Below are 21,740 nucleotides of genomic sequence, written 5' to 3'. Positions count from 1 at the left end.
ATTTATTATTATTATTATTATCATTAAAAACAGTGCTGCTTAATATTCTTGTGGAAACCGTGTTACATTTTTGCAGTATTTTTGAAGAATTGTAAGACATTTATATGAAATATATATATTTTTAAACATTACAACATTTTTTACTGTCACTTTTGATCAATTTAATCCATTCTTGCTGAATAAATGGATTTTTATTTTTAAATGTCGTGCAGTCACAGCGGTATATTTCTATATTATATACGAATTTATTAACACTATGCATCAGTTGCATTTGTATTGGCCGCAGACCATTGCTTGTGTGAGTGCAAGTTCTGTTCTGGTGAGGTTACTTTTCCGGTAGGGATTCTGTATTCTTTAAGGTTTTCCCCTGTCAGCAACAGCATGAGAGTGCCTGTCAAAGTTGCAGCCCAACTGCTTGCTGGGAGACCCACCTGCACAGGTAAAAGGAATACAAACAAACACTGGATGAATTTGAAACCCAGAGGATGAGCTCGACAGAGTGTGTGTGTGTGAGTGTGTGTCTACTCACAACTCCTAGCAGGTTGCTCAAGGCAATGTCTGTGTAAGCTGAAAGTAAGGCTACAGAGGGAATATATAATTTAGTTGTAGAACAATAAAACAACACTACAAAGGACATATCTGTGCATTACTCACCACTTGCAATAGATAAGAGATGTGTTCTCCAACTAAATATGAAAAATGCCCCCACGACCATGCATCCCAGAGCACCATTAAACCCTGAGAGGCCTGAGTACAGAAAGCTGTACTGCACCGACATATACATGCCTGCAGGGGGCAACAGAGAGAACTTCAGTCCAGTTATTCATTACATTATACTAAGGCCCTGTCCCAAACGGCACACATCATATGCACTTACGGTCTTGTGGACTTACATTGGCTGCAGTGTGTGCATGATCGAGAAGTCCAGGAGACTATCGTGTCCCATATGTAATTTTCACAAGTTCACACGTACATGAAATCAGATATAGTAATTTATGTGTATTTGGCGTGCTGTCCGGGAGAGGGCTCCGAGCTCGGAATTTGTGCCCGAACCCAGAGTACTCCCCCCTTTTGACTGGGATAGAAAACCAGCCAAGAGTGAGGTGAAGAGGTGGTGGAGGGATGCTGTGAAACTGTCGGGACAGAGGTGAGGGAAGGCTATATTTATACCGGCTTCCTCTTGTGCTGATTGGTTGATTACCTGAACGTGCTCCTCCCGAACTTTGTTACATAAAACTTAATTTCGTTTTCAGAAGTGTGCTCGCGAGCACCCCCTTTGTGTTTTATATATGCCCTTGGTACCCTTTCTGCAAGTGTGGATTTCTGCGGGACAAAAGGGTGGGGCGTGCCGAGAGGTATAAGCGTGAAGAAAGGTCAATGTTCATGAAAACTGTCTGTCAGGGTATGGGGCAGGGTTAGGGGTTAGTTTCTGTTGTAGCAATTCAGCTTTTGGCACGCCAAAATGGGTGGAGCTTGACGTCCAGCTCCCCCTTGCTGGACGTAATGGGTAGAGCTAGAGCTAGACGGTCAAACCACATCCTAATCCTACCTATAGCCCTTCCTTAAACTTAACTCCACCTATCATGTCCAGAGAGGTGGAGCTGGATGTCATTTGGTTCTGAGCAGCATTTGCTGCAGACTCTGAGTCAAAGCAGCGTTACGTTGCGAAAGTGCAGATTTGTAGGAAAATGGTTTAGGATGCCATTTGGGACAAGGCCTAACAGTCCACACTTTAGATTATTATTGCCAAGAACCACCCGCTTTGACAGGTTCTTTTTTGTTTTACGTGCCATTTTGGGCTATCTGAAATATAATAGACTGGCATGGAACAAATCATATAGACTGAATTTGCAATAGAGTGCTGCAGGGATGACATACATACACTGTTAGCAATTGATGTAATTTTTACAATAAATTTTACAACAACATATTGTATTCATTTTTTTATTGTAAATGCAGATGCATGATGGGAAATTTATGGACAGTCCTGTAATTTTATTGTAACTACACTGTAGAAGCATTATTTTACAGCCACCGCATAGCATTGTGGGATAGCTGCTGTTTGAATTTTGAAATTGCGCGGCCATGGCGGCCAACTGTACCAGAGAATCAAACATTTTTGGAAGAAGAACACATCTCAGGTATGAAACGTTAACATGAAATATATCATATAAGTATATGGATATATTAATACCGTTGATATGAGTGAGTGCTGCTGATTGTTTCATTTGGTATATTTCAGTGACATTGGCTTCAGTGACGTTCGCCCCGAGTCGACTAAAAAAACAACCTGAACTGACCGCGGTGAAGTGGCGTATTCTTACTCAATCCATACGGAAAAGGACCACATGCAGGTGTAAAGGTACGAGATATTCTCAATTTTTCGTTTGGTATATTTTAGTGACATTAGCTAGACACGTTAGATCCCTAGAATGTTGGCTCAACTCGCCCCGACTCGACTCGCTCACTCCCGGTATAGTAAACAACCTGAACTGACAACGGTGAAGTGGCGGCGTCTTACACACAATCCATAAGGAAAAGGGTAAGTTACCACATCAGGTACAAGACACTAGATATTCACGATGGAAAAACAAACATGGTGAGTAGAATCGAGTCGAGCTGAGCTTGTAATGTAACGTTAATGGAAAACCACCACAATGACGATAGCTCAAATGACGTTAGCCCAGACTGTAAAAATAAGCATTAACGTTTGCCCGGTAAGCTTCCTTAGCTCAGGTTATCATTGCATTGATTACACTTGCTACCGGACAGGCTGTTGTAACGTTATTAGGACTTCTGTTTTGCTGTCTTGAAGTCGTGGTGGTTTGCACACTAACTTTAGCATAAACGTAGCTTGCAGATTTTATGGTCACTGAATAACGTTACTTAGAGAATTAAATTAAGATACCAGGATTTTAATTTAATTAATATTTCAAATAACGAGATTGAAATATGGGCTTTAATTAAATGACAATGTTGGTATCTTCTTTTAATTCTGTAAGTTAGCTATAACGTTAACTGTGATAAAAGCTGAATATAGCATCTGGTATGTTCAGATGTTATAACTTTACTTTGTGCTTGGCCAACCAGTCCAGGGTGAAAAAGCAGTCATGTAAGGTAAGCTGTCTTTATCTAAAATAAACTGCGCGTGCGCAACTTAAACCAACCAGCATCGTCATTAAAGGGATAGTTCGCCCAAAAATGATATTTAGCCCATGATTTACTCACCCTCAAGCCATTCGAGATGTATATGTCAATCTTTTTTCAGACGAACACATTTTCAGTTATTTTAGAAAATGTCTTAGATCTTTCAGTGGTTAGAATGTGAAGCAATCTATTTTCTAAAATAAGATCTTAGATCTATTAAGAATTAGATCTATTTTCTAAAATAACTGAAAATGTGTTCGTCTGAAAAAAGATTGACATATGCATCTCGAACGGCTTGAGGGTGAGTAAATCATGGGCTAAATATCATTTTTGGGCGAACTATCCCTTTAAATATGTTTTCGGATCCTGGGTTCTGTTGAAAGGGTTTCACTGCTCTCTTTGTCTTCAGAGAAGGCAGCAAATTATCAGGAGTATTAAAATCAAGTTAAACATTTTGTTTGTCTCAAATTATATGTGGCTGCCTGGCAGACTGTATGGAATATTAAAATAATAATAGATTTGTAATTGGTATTTGTTGTGTAATTGGTAGCCTAATACATTTGGTAATGTTTACATTTTTTATTCCCTAGCCCTCTGCCACAGCTGCTGATATCCAGAGAGAGACCCTACCAAGCACACCCTGCTTAATTGTAAAAGGTATATTCTTCCCTAAATGAAAATTACCCCATGATTTACTTACCTCCAAGCCATTCTTTCAGACAAATACAATCTGAGTTATACAAAAAAAAAAAACACACACAAAAAAAAACCGGACACTTCCCAGCTTTATAATGGCCGTGGATCAGTTTGAAGCTCAAACAAGCGCATTTATCCATCATAAATGAGCTCCACGCAGCTCTGAGCGGTTAAAATAGGCCTCCTGAAGCGAAGAGTTTGTATAAGAAAAATATCCATATTTAACACGTCACAAAGTAAAATTCTAGCTTACGGCCATACACAGTCTACTTGCATTCAAAGTGCAACTTACACAACTTATGACGTCAGAAGTAGTGTAGTGCGTCATGGCGTAGTGTAAATATCAGCAGTACGTTGCATAAGTTGCGCTTTAGAGTAAAATCTGTATGTTATTGTTCTTTTGGCCGGAAGCTAGTAATTTTACTTCATGTAAGAAAAATATTAATATTTAAAACTTAACAAACTCATTGCTTTGCTTCAGAAGGCCTTTATTAATCCCTCAGAACTGTGTGAAGCACTTTTATGATGGATAGATGGACTTTTTTGAACTTCAAACTGATGTTGCAATCCACTGCCATTATAAAGCTCGAAAGCATCAGAGTGTTTATTAATATAACTCAGATTGTGAATTTTATCCGTTTCAGGTCAGGTTTCTTTTTCAAATGGTTAAAATGTGCATTAAAAAGTTGGATGGAGGCCCAGCTATTACTGTTAAGTGTTTGTTCTACCTAGAGTTGGTATTCCCATGCAGGACATTTATGTGTAAACAGAAGAGTCTGACAGACAGCAGTTTAAAGGGATAGTTCACCCAAAAATAAAAATGCTGTCATTATTTACTCTTCCTCAAGTTGTCCCAAACCTGTATGACTTTCTCTCTTCTGCTTAACACAAAAGAAGATATTTTAAAGAAGGTTGGTAATTAAACAGTTGCTGGTCCCCATTGACTTCCATAGTATTTTTTTTTTTTTGTCCTACTATGGAAGTAAATAGTGTCCATCAGTCGTTTGGTTACCGACTTTCTTCAAAATATCTTCTTTTGTGTTAAGCAGAAGAGAGAAAGTCATACAGGTTTGGAACAACTTGAGGAAGAGTAAATAATGACAGCATTTTCATTTTTGTGTGAACTATCCCTTTAACATTACGACTTTCATTAATTCATTAAATAAAACATTTTGAAGTGTGGTTAAGGTATTTAGCAGATGCTTTTGTCCAAAGCGTCATTCGATATACAGTGCATGCATGCATACAATGACATTATATATTTACAAAAAACAATGTAAAAGCCAATGTAATTCTAAATGTTATGTTGTTAATATTAAATAAATACATCAAAGTAATTTTCTTTTATGACAAAGTAGGAATAGGTTACTTTTGTTTTTTTACACAGTATTTGTCATTATTTAACAGATATGAAAACTTAAAACTTTTTTTCCTCTCTCGGTTTTCAGAACTTTTTGTGGAATCAACTCCCAGACGGGCTGCAAAGCAGAGAAGAGATACGGGCTCAACGCACCGGTTTACACCCTCCCAAGAAAACAGTTTTTAATAAAAGATTTAAAAGAAATCATTGTTGTGTTTTTAATTGCCTAATACGGATAATTACAGCATTGTTTTGTGATATTTACAAATAACAGGATACAGTACATTGAATTACAATATAAAATTCTGTCCTGTGAAAATACAGGAAATTCCTGGCAACTGAGTTGCAGTAAATATACAGTAAATTTAAATAAATTACAGCATTTTACTGTAATAATGCTACTATAATCACAGTAGCACTGCTGTATAAATACATTACTTTATTGTAATTATAAACAGTAATAATCCTGTATTACTTGCTGTAAATTTACTGCAATTAGTTGCCAGGAATTTCCTGTAAAATTACAATAAATTTTTAACAGTGTAGACAGTAAAAGAAATGGACACAGCGACCCCATTGGATTCAACGGAGAAAAGTGAAGTCAATTAGAAGCACTCACTTCCTTATGGCTGACCGTACTGCGCAGACTCAAACTGAGCTTGACGACGTAGATGTGACGTGAGCAACCTGTCTGTCTTCTAGTAGCTGTGCCAAAAGAAATCTGAATCATTCCCTTCCGAAACTTGCAGAGACGGAGAGTGTGAGTAGGAGGTGTCCATGAGCTAGGAGCAGGAGAAACTTTTGCTAAGTATTCTGATGAATTATTTTGTCATTTTGCCTCCACGTCCACTTCCCCCCGATTGCCCGCGAGCTTCTCCTCCTGTCCATACGGTAATTTCTCTACTGTGCGACAGAGAGTCGCGTGGTTATGATGCAATCGTTAGCCTATTTTTACAAAAACTGCTTCTACGGGGCCATAACGTAAGATACAAGGTAATGGAGCCTTTCATACATTTTCGTGTTTCTTTAGAAATAAATAATGGACAAATGGAGTCTTTAAACACCTCAGATGTAAAGTTATTCGCTGTCAAAGTGACGCCAAAATGAATGGGAGTCAATGGAATGCTAACAGCAGGTGATGGTCCGCTAATCAATGGCGGCCCCCGGGGAAGCTTCAGTTTCCGGCTGATGGATTACCCCCTTGATGACATATTGGGACAAAACCCTTTCCGGGTTAACTTTTATGCACTTCCTGTTCCATCATCCCAAAGTCAATGGGTTTTTGGTTAAATGCCTAAAATAAGGTCAGATGTTAACACAAGCTCAAGATATTTTCCCATTTTATTATATGACATAAAATGCATCAGTAATACCTCCTTGAAACTTTTTTTAAAACCTTTTACTTGTCTTGAAAAAGGCGGTTGCCGACAAGTGCCTACATGGAACTACACTAAGATCTTGGGTTCATGGTAGTTCTGTTCATGATCTGAAGGTGGCAGTGTAGATTCATTACAGAATATAGGTTTCAGTCTGTAGTTGCTGCCCCCACATTCCCGTCCAAGCTTTCAGACTTCACTAACCACCCACCATTCCCAAGAGCTTTCTTTTATTGTAGCATCTTTCTTTCTCTCTCTAATGCTCTCTCTCTTTATGCATTTTTTTTTTTGCAGCATGAATCTATTCGATAAACTCAAAAACATGTCTCTTGAGAGGTCTTGTATACAGTAAGCCTATCTAATATTTTATATTGCATGACCACATGCTCACACTTGATAATTGACTTGATAATTTTTTTGTTTTTTGTTTATTTAAACAGTCAGTGCTTTGGAATATATATTTATATTACTCAGCAATGTTTTTTGAAAAAAATTGATTTACTTAAATATGTCACAAGCATTTTTGGTATTATGATAGCCTATCATCTTTCTGTCTGGATTCACTATACTGAACAAGAAAGCTCTGACCCTGAGACTGTCTGAAAAAGATTAAAAAACACAACTTCTCTGTCATTCATCAGTTAACCTTCAGAGAAAGCCATGTTCACCTTCCCCTCAATTTACCCTGTTTTATTTGTACAGCTGCCTTCATAACATGGAATTGCTCTCAGGAGCTCTTGCTCTCTCAGAAACCAAGAAATGTCAAAATCACCATTACTTTGTATACCATGAACTGGCACCTTTCCTGTCTGTCTGTCTGTCTGTCTATCTATCTATCTATAGTGCCTATTGCTCTGTTTATCTGTTTATTCGATCTGTCTATAAAAAAAAACATTTTGAATTTATGTTGTCCAACAGTTACAAGATTTCCATTCAAACGTTTGGGGACAGTAAGATGTTTTTGTTTGGAAGAAAGAATTACAGTTTTTTTTATATTCTCTTTGGTACTATTTTCACAAGTGTACATTTTCAAAACTCTTTGAACAAAAATCTAAACTTATCACACTTGTAACACAGCTATAGTCATTCTTTCAAAACCTGATCCCGTGTATTTGTTACAGTTATACACATTTCAGTCCACATAATCATTTTTTCAAACACAAGATTATTGTAATATGTAATGAGAACATTTGGTTTAATCACCGAAACACAGCAGTATGATCTTCTTTCAATTTAATTTAATTTAAAATGTTTAACAATCAGTTCATTCAACAGCAAACGATGCAAGATACTGTTTTACACTATTACACTATTACAGGCTACAGTTGTCACATTAGAAAATACACTTACATTACCTAAATTATGTTATTGAATTCATGATGTTTGTATAATAGTATCAATTGAAGTTATGAAACTGCCATGAGGTTTTGTGCTGGAACAAGAGTTTGCTGGCAATACAATACATGTTTTCACTGTGCCATATGACTGAATCTATACTGTAGTTGACCTTTACACAGATGAAGGGTGAGTTAAAGTAATGTGGCAGTCTCTGCATGGTAATCTGTTTACAGTATCACATGGCATACACACTGTAATGTAAAATGCTGTATTTAATGCCATCTGTCTCCCTTCTACTGATGCATCTCTGATCATTCTGATGTTATACTCACTCACACACACACACACACACACACACACACACACACACACACACACACACACACACACACACACACACACACAAACGAGTGTGTACACACTTTGAACATATGGTGGTTATTTATAAAACACTTATGTAAAAAATAATTCATTACATTTGGTTATTCATATCGTAAATTGCAAACAAAGTTCTATAGACACAGTCTTATATAAATCAATATCTATAGAAATCTATTATTCATTGAATAACCATTAAGTGCAGTTGGATTAAATAATAGACAAATGTATTAAACTGAATGAGAAGAGATGCAAATCAAAAGTTTGATTGTAAGAGCTTTATGAAAGGCAGTTACTGTAAATACAATTTTTTATATAGATGAAACAGTCATTTTGTGTTGTGAAAAGAATACTTTGTGATTTTGTGTATTGTACCAAAGCGAATAAAAAAACAAACTGTAATACCCTTATTCAACAAGGACACTTAAAACTGATCAAACATTCTATTCATGAAAAAAACATGTATCACAGTTTACACAAATATATTAAGCAGCACAGCTGTTTTCAACATAATAATAATAATAATAAATGTTTCTTGAACACTAAATCAGAATATTAGAATGATTTCTGAAGGATCATATATGACCGAAATTTTCACAGGAATAAATTACATTACAATTATTTTTTAAATGTATATGTCATTACATTTAATGTAAATGACATTTTTTGTAATTACTGTTTTTACAGTAACATGACTGTTTTTACTGTATTTTTGATCAAATGAATGCAAACAAAAGAGTCAAAAACATTTTAAAACAAAAAAATCTTACAGACCCCAAACATTTGAATGGTAGTGTATAGAAAATTAATAGAAAATGAAATGTTTTTTTTGCATTTTTTGTTTCACATTTTGATATCCTTTTGTCTTGCTGCATTGCTGTGCCTGTGTTCAGTTCCTGTGGTTTAGTTCCTGTTTACCTTAGTTTCTATAGACCTTATGCGCCAGAGAAACGAGGGCGCCGCCATCTTTACAATATTGTCTTTTAACTTCCGTTTTTGCGGTCGCTCTGTATATTTCTATGGCATTGCTGTCCAGGAGTAATTCGCTTTTGAAGTGGATTTGGTAACACTTTAGAATACTGTTCCTTCATTAATGAATAACTACACAGGAACAAATGAGTAACGCACTATTAACATTGTAGTAACTACTATTAACTAACAAGAAACTCTGATTAACAAATTAGTAAGTCATAGCGTTCAGTCGAATGTGGTAGTTCACTATTAGCTAATCAGTAACTACTATTTTTCATACCTCACTGAAGACTACTAAGAACTACTATATACAGGTTCATAATTAATATTAATAATGCATAATATATAATAAGGTAATGGTAACTCATTAGTAATTAATCAAGTGTTACTACATCCTTCTAAAGGAACTACTAATAATTTGGATCAGTATTCTAAAGTGAAAAACATGATAAATACCTAATATTGACTGAAGTCATTGTAAGTTTTAAGGCTTTTGTAAGGTTTTTGATAGTAATGACTCAAGTGTTACTACATCTTTCTAAAGGAACTACTAATTATTTGGATCAGTATTCTAAAGTGAAGATCATGGGAACACACTAGTAATGACTAAAGTGTTACCAAATCCATTGGAAGGAATTACTATTCAAAATCTTACACAAATCTCAAAAGCTTACAATGACTTCAGTCAATATTAGGTTTTCCACTTTAGAATACTGATCCAAATAATTAGTAGTTCCTTTAGAATGATGTAGTAATACTTGAGTCATTACTAGTGGGTTACCATTACCTTTTATTATAAATTATGCATTATTCATGTTAATTATGAACCTGTAGATAATAGTTCTCTGGGAGGTATGAAAAAAATAGTAGTTATTGATTAGCTAATAATGAACTACTACATTCATCTGAGCGCTATTACTTACTAATTTGTTAATCAGAGTTTCTTGTTAGTTAATAGTAGTTACTAGAATGTTAATAATGCGTTACTCGTTTGTTCCTGTGTAATTATTCATTAATGAAGGAACAGTATTCTAAAGTGTTACCGTGGATTTACTTAATGTAAAGTTAACAAAAGTTATCATGATGACTGTAATGTTTAAAGCAGATGTTTTAACAAATGTCAATCGACCGGGAATATTTTAAAACAAGCCGTTCATTAATAAACACGCAGAATCGCTGTGAAAATACAGACCGGAAGTCAAAAGACAACGAGTGCAGCGCTGAAAAGGGGCGGGGCTACATAATGTCTATAGCTACCCTTGTTAGTCACCATGACAACTAATCACCTTCACCTGTTCCTTGGTAGCCTGTTGTTATCCAGTGTATTTATACTCTGCGTTTCAGTCCTTGTTTGTCGGTCATTGTCTTTTCACCTCTATGTAAAGCTGATGCGTTTCCTGTCTTCATGTTTGAATTATTGCCATCGGCTTCCTGTTTGGATTATGTTTCTGTGTCTATAGAATAAAGACTGCTTGTTAACAGATCCTCAACTCTCCTCGCCCCTGCGTCCCCATTACAGATAATGATGAACATTCATAAAGTTAAGCACACCCTTTTATTGACCATTTGATGAAAAAAAAACCCTGAATAAAATTACTTTGAAGCATTTTTAAGTCTCAATTTGTACCCCGTTCATTGAAAATGCCAAGTAATGTATGCAGGGGCATTGAAAAGAAAATGAGCTCTACTGTGAGTGCATCTTTCTGACTGCTCTTTTGGGACTCTTTATGTTTCGCTGTTTTGTAGTGAAGGACTCCTCAGTATAGGATGCCAATAAAAGAGCTCTGAGATGAAAACCGAATAGCAGCAGCAGAAGGAAGGACACACCCAGAATTCTCTCTTTCTCTTTCCCATCTGAACAGCAATGTGACCCAGGATGGTCATACGTCTGTTCACTGTTTCTTTCTCTCACATATTTGTTTCCTTTTTATAAACGTTTTTATGCATCATATGAATCGTTTTGCATGGTTGTACAGATCTCCAGATTTCAAGCTGCTGCAAATTGGTAAACATCCGCAGATGACTAATTGTAAAACAGATTGTGTTATGTGGAAAATGTAATGATTAGTGTGTCACTGAAATAGTTTGAGACTTGAAGAATAGTAGCAAAAGACACACATACAGACACACGATCTTGAATGCAGCAGGGAATCAGTGTCAGGGTGAGAGGGTCTTCATTTCCAATGCAAATGCTGTGAATCACAAAGCATGTTTTTTCCAGTGTTTTCATTACTCATACTCTCTTGATGCAGTTATAATGCTTACAATTGAATGATATATGCTATCTATGCAATTATATAACCTAAATTCAACATCTGTGACCCAGAATGGATTAATTATTCCTGTTTTCCATCTCGCCATGGTTACGGACTCCTGTTTGGTCATAAGTGCGGGATCATCAGTTGTGAACCCATGCTAACTTTAGTGGGTTTATACTATGAGTCATGTAGAGAGGACAACATGAACAGACTGTCTGCTAAACACCAGATCTCATTATCAGTGGACCACAATTCATGCTGCGTAATAACGTTAGCGGTTCCTATGCTTCGATTCAGTGAAATCTCTAGACAAACAAATACATAAACTACCTTTGGTACTATTGCACTATTCCACCATTCCACTACTACAACAAAAAATTAGTTTGGTGTAGAAGGTCTTGACAATTAACTTAATTTGTTTCAACCTATAGATTGGACTTGATTGTGTAAGGTAGGAAGGAAGTGACATCACATGTGATAAATTACACCACATCATCTATTATAATAGCGTAAAGTTTGATCAAGTCTGCAGAATAGTGTCACACTATTCCGTAAAGCCAAAGTAACTTCTTGGGCCGTTTACACGACACTGTTTTCAACTAAAAACGTACAATTTTGTATGTGTTTTGGCCGTTCATTTACATAACAACAGCGTTTTGGGGGCCTGAAAATGCAACCATTTGAAAACGGGTTTCAAAGTGCACGGTTTTGAAAACGATACCGTTATCGTATCGGTGTAAACTACAAAAACGCATATTTGCATATTTGTGAAAACAGTGACGCCATGCACATGCATATTATGTGTCAGTCTATAGGCGTGTGGTGTTTCTTTACAAAGTGATATCACCAACTACTGGCCTGGCAGCATAATACAGCGTTTTTAGGGAAACCGTTTCCATATTTAGTACATCGTTGTCATGTAAACGTACCCACAGTTACCAATAATAAATATATAAATAAATAGGAAATAAACCAGCTCATATAATATTTATTTTCAGCTCACAAGGTTGATGGTCAACATGTTTAACATTATTTAGGATATAAGACCAGCAAACACAGCGCATTGGCTTGATCTTGATTGTGAAGAACTCTGAAAGTTAAATCTTGTAAAGGGAGTCTTTCTCTGTAGGCTTTTGTCTTGTAAAATACAGATGTAATTTCACACCGTAGTAAGAGAGAAATTCTACACCCGGGAGAAAAGATTGAATCATTGATCAATGAAAAAAAGAGGATGGAATGGTAAGATGAGTGGAGGGATGAGAGTGTTATTGATTACAGGGTGAGGATGTTTAGAGAGTGTGTGGCACAGTCTTCAGATAACAGGTCTTAGGTAGTCTTACAATCAGGGCGGGATCATGGTTCCTGCAAGGCCCCTTAGCACGTCTTAGACGGACGAGACGATCTCGGGTGAGTAGATTGGTAAGGAGTCTGACATAAAGTAGTGTATACTGCAACGAGACCAGACAAGGAGTGAAAGGGGCATATAAAGGGTGTGTTGATGGAGTGCAGGTGCAGCGAGTCAGTACTCTGGTGATTGTGAATGAGTGGGCGGGTCCTGGTGATTGAGTGATGATTGGGGTTGTGACAGTGTGGCTGACTCTGTGACAGTACCCCCTCTTCCATGGCCGGCTCCTGACGGACTCTGTGACGGGGTCGGCCTCGACCTCGGTGGGCTGGACGGTCAGGGTGATCTTCGTGGAACTGGGTGAGTAGCAACGGGTCCAGTTGAGGATGGTATGGACTCGGTACACTAGGTCCTCGTCAGCGACATCTGGAGGAGGTACTTCGGCCATGGTAGGTTCTGTAGGGGAAGGGCAGGCGAAGACGGATGTCACGGGTGGACCGCCAAACCCTTTGTCCTGGCTGGTATTGGGTGGCTTCAGCTCTACGGACATCCGCTTGGAGTTGGTGTCTTCACACTGCCCGCTGGAGATGCACGTGCGCTGAGTCCCATACCCTCTCACTCTCTTCGAACCAGTGATTGACAGCTAGAACCTCTGAGGGTTCTCCAGACCAGGGGAAGAGAGGAGGTTGGTAGCTGAGGATACATTGGAACGGAGTAAGCCCAGTGGTGGATTGGCGCAGGGAATTCTGGGCATACTTCGCCCAGGGGAGGTAGCGGCTCCAGCTGTCTTGGTGCTGGTGGCAGTATGACTGCAGGTAGCTCCCGATCTCCTGGATCTTGCGCTCAGTCTGGCCGTTGGTTTGCGGATGGTAACCTGATGATAGATTCACTGAGACGCCAAGGAGTTTGAAAGCCTTCCAGACCAGGGAGATAAACTGGGGACCTCTATCCGATACGATGTCTTCTGGTAGACCATAAAATGATGGAATACTTGTTGGAACAGGAGTTCTGCAGCTTCGAATGCGGTGGGCAGGCCCTTGATAGGAATGAGTTTACAGGCCTTGGAGAAGCGGTCGACAAATACACAGGTGTGATGATTGGACAGAGGAAGGTCTGTCATGAAGTCAATGCCAAGGTGGGACCAGGGACGTCTGGGTATCGGCAGAGGTACTAACTTTACCTCGGGTAGCTTCCTTGGCGTGTTGGTGATGGCACAGACTGAGCACTCTCTGACGCATCAGGAGATATCCTGGGCCATGTTGGGCCACCAGTAGCGATCCTGTAGGAGCGAGAGGGTTTGCTGGCTACCTGGGTATCAAGAGCCCGGAGAGGTGTGTGCTGAGTCCATGAGGGACAGACGGATGGTACATACAACAGTCCCTCAGGACCTCCCGGTGGAGCAGGTTCGGTGCGGGTGGCTTGGAGGATCTGATCGTCAAGGGACTATTGGATTGGGCTGTCTACCATGGCTGGAGGGTGAACTAGTTCTGGAGGACAGGTTTCAGGTTCAGGATGATACAGACGGAATTAGGCATCCGCCTTGCAATTCTTGGTACCGGGTCGGTAGGTCACGGTGAAATCGAACCGTGTGAAGAATAGCGCCCAACGGGCTAGTCGTGGGTTGAGCCGCTTGGCCTCTCGAAGATACTCTAGGTTCCGGTGATCAGTGATGACCTCGAAGCAGTGATGAGCTCCCTCCAGCCAGTGTCTCCATTCCTCCACAGCAAGCTTAATGGCGAGCAGCTCACAATTTCCGATGTCGTAGTTCTGCTGCGCTGGGGACAGCTTCTTGGAATAGAAGGTGCATGGATGGAGTCAAGGAGGCTCACCCTGCCGAAGACTTCCTTGAAGTGACAGATGAAGGATGCCAATGAAGTCGTGACCAGGCCGTTGGCGTGCCAGATGGATTGGCCCAATGGAGTGCGCGTCTAGATAGCAGGGAAATCATGAAGTTGATACGTGCCCGTTCGGTGGAGAAAAACTGTAGTTGCATTTCAAAATATAGTGGGCGGGTCCTGATGATTGAGTGATGATTGGGGCTGTGACGGTGTGGCTGACTCTGTGACAGTAATATTGTGAAGTATTATTACAATTTAAAACAACTCTTTTCTTATAAATATATTTTAAATATATATATATATATTTTTTTTATACTTATATTTTAAAAAGCAGTTTTCAGAAGCCATTACTCCAGTCTTCAGTGTCACATGATCCTTCAGAAATCATTCCAATATGCTGATTTATATGCATTATTTGAAATGCAGCCCCTGACAGTCAGAGCCACTGGCCCCATCCATAATCCAGCATTGCTTTCTCTCATTCTTTCCATCTGTCTTCAAACCCTGTAGCATTCTGAACCATTACGAATTAAATGTCAATATTCTGCTGACACACAGACAGGGTAAGAGAAGAGGAAAAAGCCAGAAATGGGGCTTTTCCTTTCTAAAATCAACCCCCTCACTACTATGGAGAATAACAGACAGCTGCCTACACCCTCACACATGGATATACTGCAGAGTCTCCATTAAGACCAAAGACTCTCTGATGCTCCCTTATGGAATATTACATGAGAGCTTTGAAGTTTGTGAGTGTGAATCACGCAGGGGATGAAATGAAACAGTGAGTGGGTGCTGTGCTGGGGACGAGGTATCTTACATCAGTCTCTTCTACCACACACACACACACACACACACACAGTCTACCCCTACCTCTGAAGTGTCTTTGTGTCTGCGATGACTCATATGTGTACAGCTGTGTACTATATAAAATATAAAAAAGATAGAGAGTATGTGTGTGTGTGTGTGTGTGTGTGTGTGTGTGTGTGTGTGTGTCTGTGTGTATGAAAAAGAGAATGAGTGACAGGGTAAAAACACCTTCACGGCCTTGAGGTGGCAAACGCAGCAGTAAAACTGGCTAATTATCAAGCCGCAGACGCAAATGATCATCTTATGCATAGTGGGCGTTTGAGGGAATCTGTTTGGAGCCTGCTTCGACTGAGTAAAACACAGCTACACAGCCAGAATATTCAGCACAAAACCCTAGACAGGATTTAACCACCAATGTTTGATTTGTTCCGTCCATGCAAGCATCTCTATCCCAAATCCTTTTTAAACACCATACAGACAGAGAATATATATTGCTCAGATGTGTCTCTTTTATAGCTCAAAAGCATTGTCAATAATGTTTAAGTATCAATTCTGAAATGGAAATAGAAACAAATGAGAAAATTGTTGGTATACAGAAACAGCTATAAAATGAGTTTGGATGGCATTTTCCCCGATAATGTGGTTTTGAATATTTTGATAAAAAAATAATAATATTTAGATCTTGCAGACTGGTATCTTGAAAAATCAGATCTCGATTTGGTCTCCATTCAGTCTCATTGCTGTCCAGCAGAAACTTTTGAGATATTATTTGAGACCTTCAAAATAATAACCCTGCAAAAATAGTTTTCTTATTTCTTTTTGACTTACTTGCCACAGTGCTAATGACAGATCCCAGGAGGGCATGTACGGCCAGAATGGGTGAGAAGAGAAAAACAGCACCCAGGATAAGCAGAGATGGGCCTAGAGTGTCACATGCAAAGATCTGCCCCACGCCAAGCGCCATCCCCTGCAGGAGCTGATGGAAAATACAAAATATTTTTCTTCCATACTCTATTGTATTTCCTAATTAAACAGGAAGCTGAGGACATCTATTTTTCATAGTCATTATCTAAATTAAATGTGTATCCCTGCTAAAGGTTGATTTGTCACCTTTTGGAAGTATGCAAGCATAGATACAAATTTATATTTATACTGATATCTCCCATATTATAATCCTGTCACAATATTGTGAATTAGTCATTTGCTGACTCTGGCTAGATATAATATGAGCTAATTTTAAAAGCCTATTTTAATGGGCTTTTAACTCTGCTTCTTTCACATTGAATATTCATGACAGAGAGAGATAAAAACAGATACAAAATAAATATAATTTTTCATTATTTCTTTCTGCCCTATGTAGCTGTCTCCATGGAGATGTGCTAAAAGCACCAGATACAATTAGTGCATAAATATGTTGGCTATAAACAGCCCATAATAGTCAGTTGCTATAGTGTGCCAGAGAGTGGATCAGCCCATCGCAACCTAATGCCATGCAACAGACCAGAGTAATGCAATAAATACGATCATCATCATGACATAAAAGATCTAAACACTCACACTCACACATCTCAGGAGAGATGCAAAATGGAAGGATGATGAAGGTAGATTGAGGAAGGAATCTGCATTGTGTGTGCAGAAAATGGAGGTTAAAAAGGTAAAACAAGAAGATGACAAACACAAAAGTCAGAGAGAGCTACTGGGAATGAGAGGCAGAATATACAATAAAACCTAATCAAAAAGATGACAGGATATTTTAAAAGCATTAATGGCAAATAATTTGCTTTTGCCTTTTCACATCACTCTCATGTTCTCTGTCATCCTCAATTCCTCATTTTTTGCTTCCATTCTGTTTCATCCTCTCACCTGTGGAACATGTAGTTGGGTGTGGTTGGTGCTCTCTGGCGCCCCTGGTGGCTGGGCAGGATAGTTTGGAAAATAGGGGTTAGAAGTGCCAGTACAGGCCAAATACAGCACGATGACTGTGTTAAAGGGGAAGACGCTAACTGGTAAATCCCAGCGTTCCAGAACCGGAGCCAAACTGCTGGAAAGAAAAGTTCTAAGACAGGAGAGAAAAAGGGTTGTTTGGGTTTGGGAGGGTCAGCAATAATTTGTATATGTGAATATGTGACAGAAAAAGACAGAACAATCTATTTGGTATCAGTAAACTTGCTCTTACGTTGTAGCTCCACCGAGACACACAGGCAGCAGAAGCCACCAGTACCAATCTCCAGCAGAGCTGAACACTCCCATCAGCAGAGCCACCAGCATCCCATTAAAACCATGAAGGCCACTGGAAACCTCCTCCCTGCAGACACACACACACACTTGCAGGGTAGGATCACATGTGAGATTGGAAAATAGCTTGTGCTTCTCTTTTAGCCACGCTAGTCAAGTGCTTAGATAAAATGTGCTTTTTAACACACTATGAGCGTTACTGGATGCAGCATGTGTGTTTTCTGTGTGCATGACAAAGTCCGATTCCGCAAGAATGCCTCTTGTGAGCCGGTTCTATTTAGTGAATCAGTAACATAGGGGATATCAGGGGCACAACCTAACACATTTGGGTTTTGGCTCAATTATCAAAAAAATTATTAGGGTAGATTCATCTTTTTTTTTTACACAAGCAACACACACATCTCAGCTACAAATGAACACTAGGACCTACCATTTTCATACAGTTGCACTGAAAGTGACAGAAGTGCAAATGTTACAACTTACCCCATATCCGGGGTTAATTGTAACAGACAGAGGGGTTAGTTGTAACACTTGTGTGTAACACACATAATTCAGTACTATTTTATCTGTATAGTTTGATATTGTCATCCTTATTATGGATCAATATCAATATCAATAAATAAATAAAATCATCAAATATTGTAAATGCAATTGAATTACATTTGTGTGTGGCAGCTGCATGCAAAATTATTATTAATAATAATAATAATAATAATAACAGTAATAATAATAAAAACGAGCTTAAAATCACATTTTAAAGGGTTTATTGCATGAAAACAGGCTATAGGCTATTCTTAATAAATAAAAAAAGTGATCAATGCATAGTAAACAAATGTGAAAAAAGAAATCATACTTTGACATTTAAATTCCAACATTGTTTGTGAAAGTCCAACAAAGTTAAATGTGGCAAAAATGTTGGTGCTATGTTTTAGCCAACAAGACAGTGATTAAGGTAATATACAGTTAGATTTGGTGATTTAGCCTACAAACCCAGCTCAGAAACCAGAAAAAAAAACGTATGATGAAAAAATGCATGGTGTCACAACACTCTTTGTCCAGTATCTTCACGAAATCTAATCAAAACTTTCCACAAATCCGCGGGAGACCGTCTTCTGGCAGCGAGAGAAAATAAGCGGAAACACAACCTGCTTGACCCTGACTAACTATGTAAAAGGTCCGTGTTACATTTAACCCCGCGTTTGTGCCCCGCGCTCCCCTCTGATTCTTTTTAGTTAATCACTAGCAAACATGAAGTCCGATTCCCGCACGAATGACTCTTATGAGCCGTTTCTTTTTAGTGAATCAACAACATCAAAAATCAAAAAGTGTGTGTGAACACAGACTTCAAGAACTATTATTTTTTTGGTACCTGTTTGTTAAAAATCAGTTGACAACAGAATTTTGTCAAAACATCACTCATCTAGACTGCAGCTGTAAAAGCATTTTTTCCCTCTGAGGTTTGTTTTTGTAGATGTGCATCTGTTTATTCTTGTAATTGCTTGTGCTTTTGTGCATTCTGTTGTGCATAATATATGGTTTTTATTTGTTTGGTTTTTTTTTGCTATAGGCACGTCCTTTGTGTTTTATTCATGCATACTTGGCTGCCCGAGTATGCATTTATTTGTGCATGTTTTGGTCTATGTGTATGCTTTTGTGCATGTGTGGGTGTGTAATTCCTCACCAGTCCTGTCCCAGGATTATAGCTGTGAGGGTGGAGGCCAAAAGGCCGAGCATCCCCAGCAGAGCCTGCCACGGGCTCTCCAGCAGCAATGCTGCCAGAATCAGAGCTCCACTCAGGGGGTTGTTTAGCAGAATCACCCGCGAGATCCCACGTAAACAGCACTCAGAGAGCTGCAGCGGGAAGGATTTATCTGGGAGAGTATGTAGGAAAAGAGGGAAAGAGATGATGTTGAGAGATACATAGAGCGTTAAAGGGATAGTTCACCAAAAATAAAAATTCTGTCATCATATATTTCAAACCTATATAGCTTTCTTTTTTTCTGTGGAATACAAAAAATGTTTAGCAGTATATCTGTCAATGTCATTGTCAATATGTAGCAGATATTGCAGGTCTCTTCACAAAGAATGTGGATGTGCCACAAAAAAGCACCACAAAAGCATCAAAGCCTCATAAATGTAGACAATTCATGCAATATATTCCACACCTTCTGATGCTATGATAGCATTATGTGAAAATTTTGTCTGAAATTTTGCCTTGAAAATCTTACTTAACAGCCATGGTCACCATTCACTTTCATACTTTCAATGGTTAGATAAATGTTTATTCCACAGAAAAGAGAAAGTCATACGGGTTTCAAAAGACATTGTCATGATCCCGGTTCTTTGTCTTTTGTTTTGTATTGATTCTATGTTGAAGTGCATTCTCTGTTCTCATTGTTTCCATGTTCGCTTCCTGTTTAGTTCAGTCTCTCCTTGTTGTCGTTTTAGTTGTTATAGTTACCATTATTATTTACACTTGTCTTTACAGTAACCATCATTGATTTCTCTGTGTATTTAAGCTTGTGCTTTTAAGTTGGTCTTGGCTAGTCGTTGTTTTGTGGTGGATCGTTCCTAGATGTTCCTGTCTAGTCATGTGGAGTCTTGTCATTAAAAGCATGCGTCTCTCTCTGCCTCGTCTCTCAGCAAACATAACAGACATGAGGCTGTGTAAATGACATGAGGTTGTGTAAATTTCCTTTTTTGAGTGAGCTATTGCTAGCTATGCATGAAATTCACATTTATCCATGCATTCACACAACCCTCTGATCAGTGTTGGGGAACACGCATTACAAGTAACTTGAGTTACGTAATCAGATTACTTTTTCAAGTAACTAGTAAAGTAATGCATTACTTTTAAAATTTACAACAAAATATCTCAATTACTTTTTCAAAAAAGTAACGCAAGTTACTTTGTTTTCCCATTTATTGACTGACAGCTCTCTTGTCCCAATGTTGAGAAAAATCGTAAGTGCAGAGGCGTTGTGTGTAAACATGATGGTTATTGTAGTTCTAGACTAAATGTGTCGTGCATTTACTCATCTCAATTTACTCAAAACATACATTTTTATGCATTTAATTTCACTTTATTGACCAATGTACTTGCTGCTGAAGCAAAAACTTTATAATTACTTTATATTTTTTGTTTTAATTAAAGTAAGGGTTCAACTTTTTTTTCTCCTGCGTCCTATTCTTCTCCAATCCTGAAAGGTGTGTTTGAGCTGTGCCCTCTACTGTACACGTGTGAACTTGAACTTCCTTCAGTCTGAGACTTATTATTTCAATTTTGGTGTGAAAGGGTCTTTACATTTGGCCAAACATAGCACTTTTTTGTTATAAAACGCGCAGACTAGGTGAGAAAAAGTAACGCAAAAATAGTGTAACGCATTCCTTTTCTTAAAAAGTAACTAAGTAACAGTTACTTTTTAAGGGAGTAACGCAATATTGTAATGCATTACTTTTAACTTTCCACACTGCCTCTGACCTCTTTTGAGGGAGAAGAGGGTATAATACATGTTTTCTTGAAACATTAATAGTCATAATACATTTATATACTTTAACAACATTTATCAACTTTAATAATGTGTGCAATGTGCATCCATGCAAATTTGATTCAGCACAGTTTACTTAGTTTAAGTAATTGTATCATGCTTTTTATTTTCAGGAAAAAAACTATATTTTCTATAGGTTGTGAACTTATAAACTCCTTTACTTTTACATTCAAAAGTACTGGTACATTATATTAGTATGAGCTGAATGTTGTGTACTGTAGGATGGTGGTCTCTTACCCTGTATGTGAGTGTGTAATTGTTTCATTTCTCCAGTGCAGTACAGCAGGGCACCGATGACACGCTGTTGTAGGCCTCCGGGCTGCTGAGGTGTATTTTTTTCCAAAATCCACATGTTGCCAGTCGAAATCATGCATCTAACTAGGGAATTTCAGACTGAACTCTCTGATAATCGCACTTCCACTTCCTTACTTCAACTGTCCTC

At 38.4% G+C, this 21,740-nt stretch overlaps 1 protein-coding gene across 1 annotated transcript; it reads right to left on the bottom strand.

The window, feature by feature from the left end:
* Positions 1-153: 153 nt before the first annotated feature.
* Positions 154-21,740, bottom strand: LOC311286946 (urea transporter 2). The gene is made up of 8 exons (XM_084403419.1): positions 21,536-21,740; positions 19,432-19,621; positions 17,692-17,820; positions 17,379-17,571; positions 16,344-16,491; positions 655-786; positions 530-579; positions 154-431 (listed from the first exon to the last, which is right to left on the bottom strand). Exons 1-8 carry the CDS (start codon positions 21,666-21,668, stop codon positions 255-257), a joined length of 1,152 nt encoding a protein of 383 aa, XP_084259545.1. The 5' UTR covers positions 21,669-21,740; the 3' UTR covers positions 154-254.

Source organism: Rutilus rutilus (assembly GCF_951802725.1).
Source record: "Rutilus rutilus genome assembly, chromosome: 3".
NCBI lineage: Eukaryota > Metazoa > Chordata > Actinopteri > Cypriniformes > Leuciscidae > Rutilus > Rutilus rutilus.
The sequence above is the reverse complement of the archived record's forward strand: the minus strand, read 5'-3'. Positions and strand labels throughout refer to the sequence as shown.

Coding starts and splice junctions, on each gene's coding strand:
- LOC311286946 (XM_084403419.1), bottom strand. CDS start 21,668: ATGATTTCGACTGGCAACATGTGGATTTTGGAAAAAAATACACCTCAG. Junction 17,821..19,431: donor ATAATCCTGGGACAGGACTG/GTGAGGAATTAC, acceptor GTGTGTCTGCAG/GGAGGAGGTTTCCAGTGGCC. Junction 787..16,343: donor TGTCATTAGCACTGTGGCAA/GTAAGTCAAAAA, acceptor TGCCCCCTGCAG/GCATGTATATGTCGGTGCAG.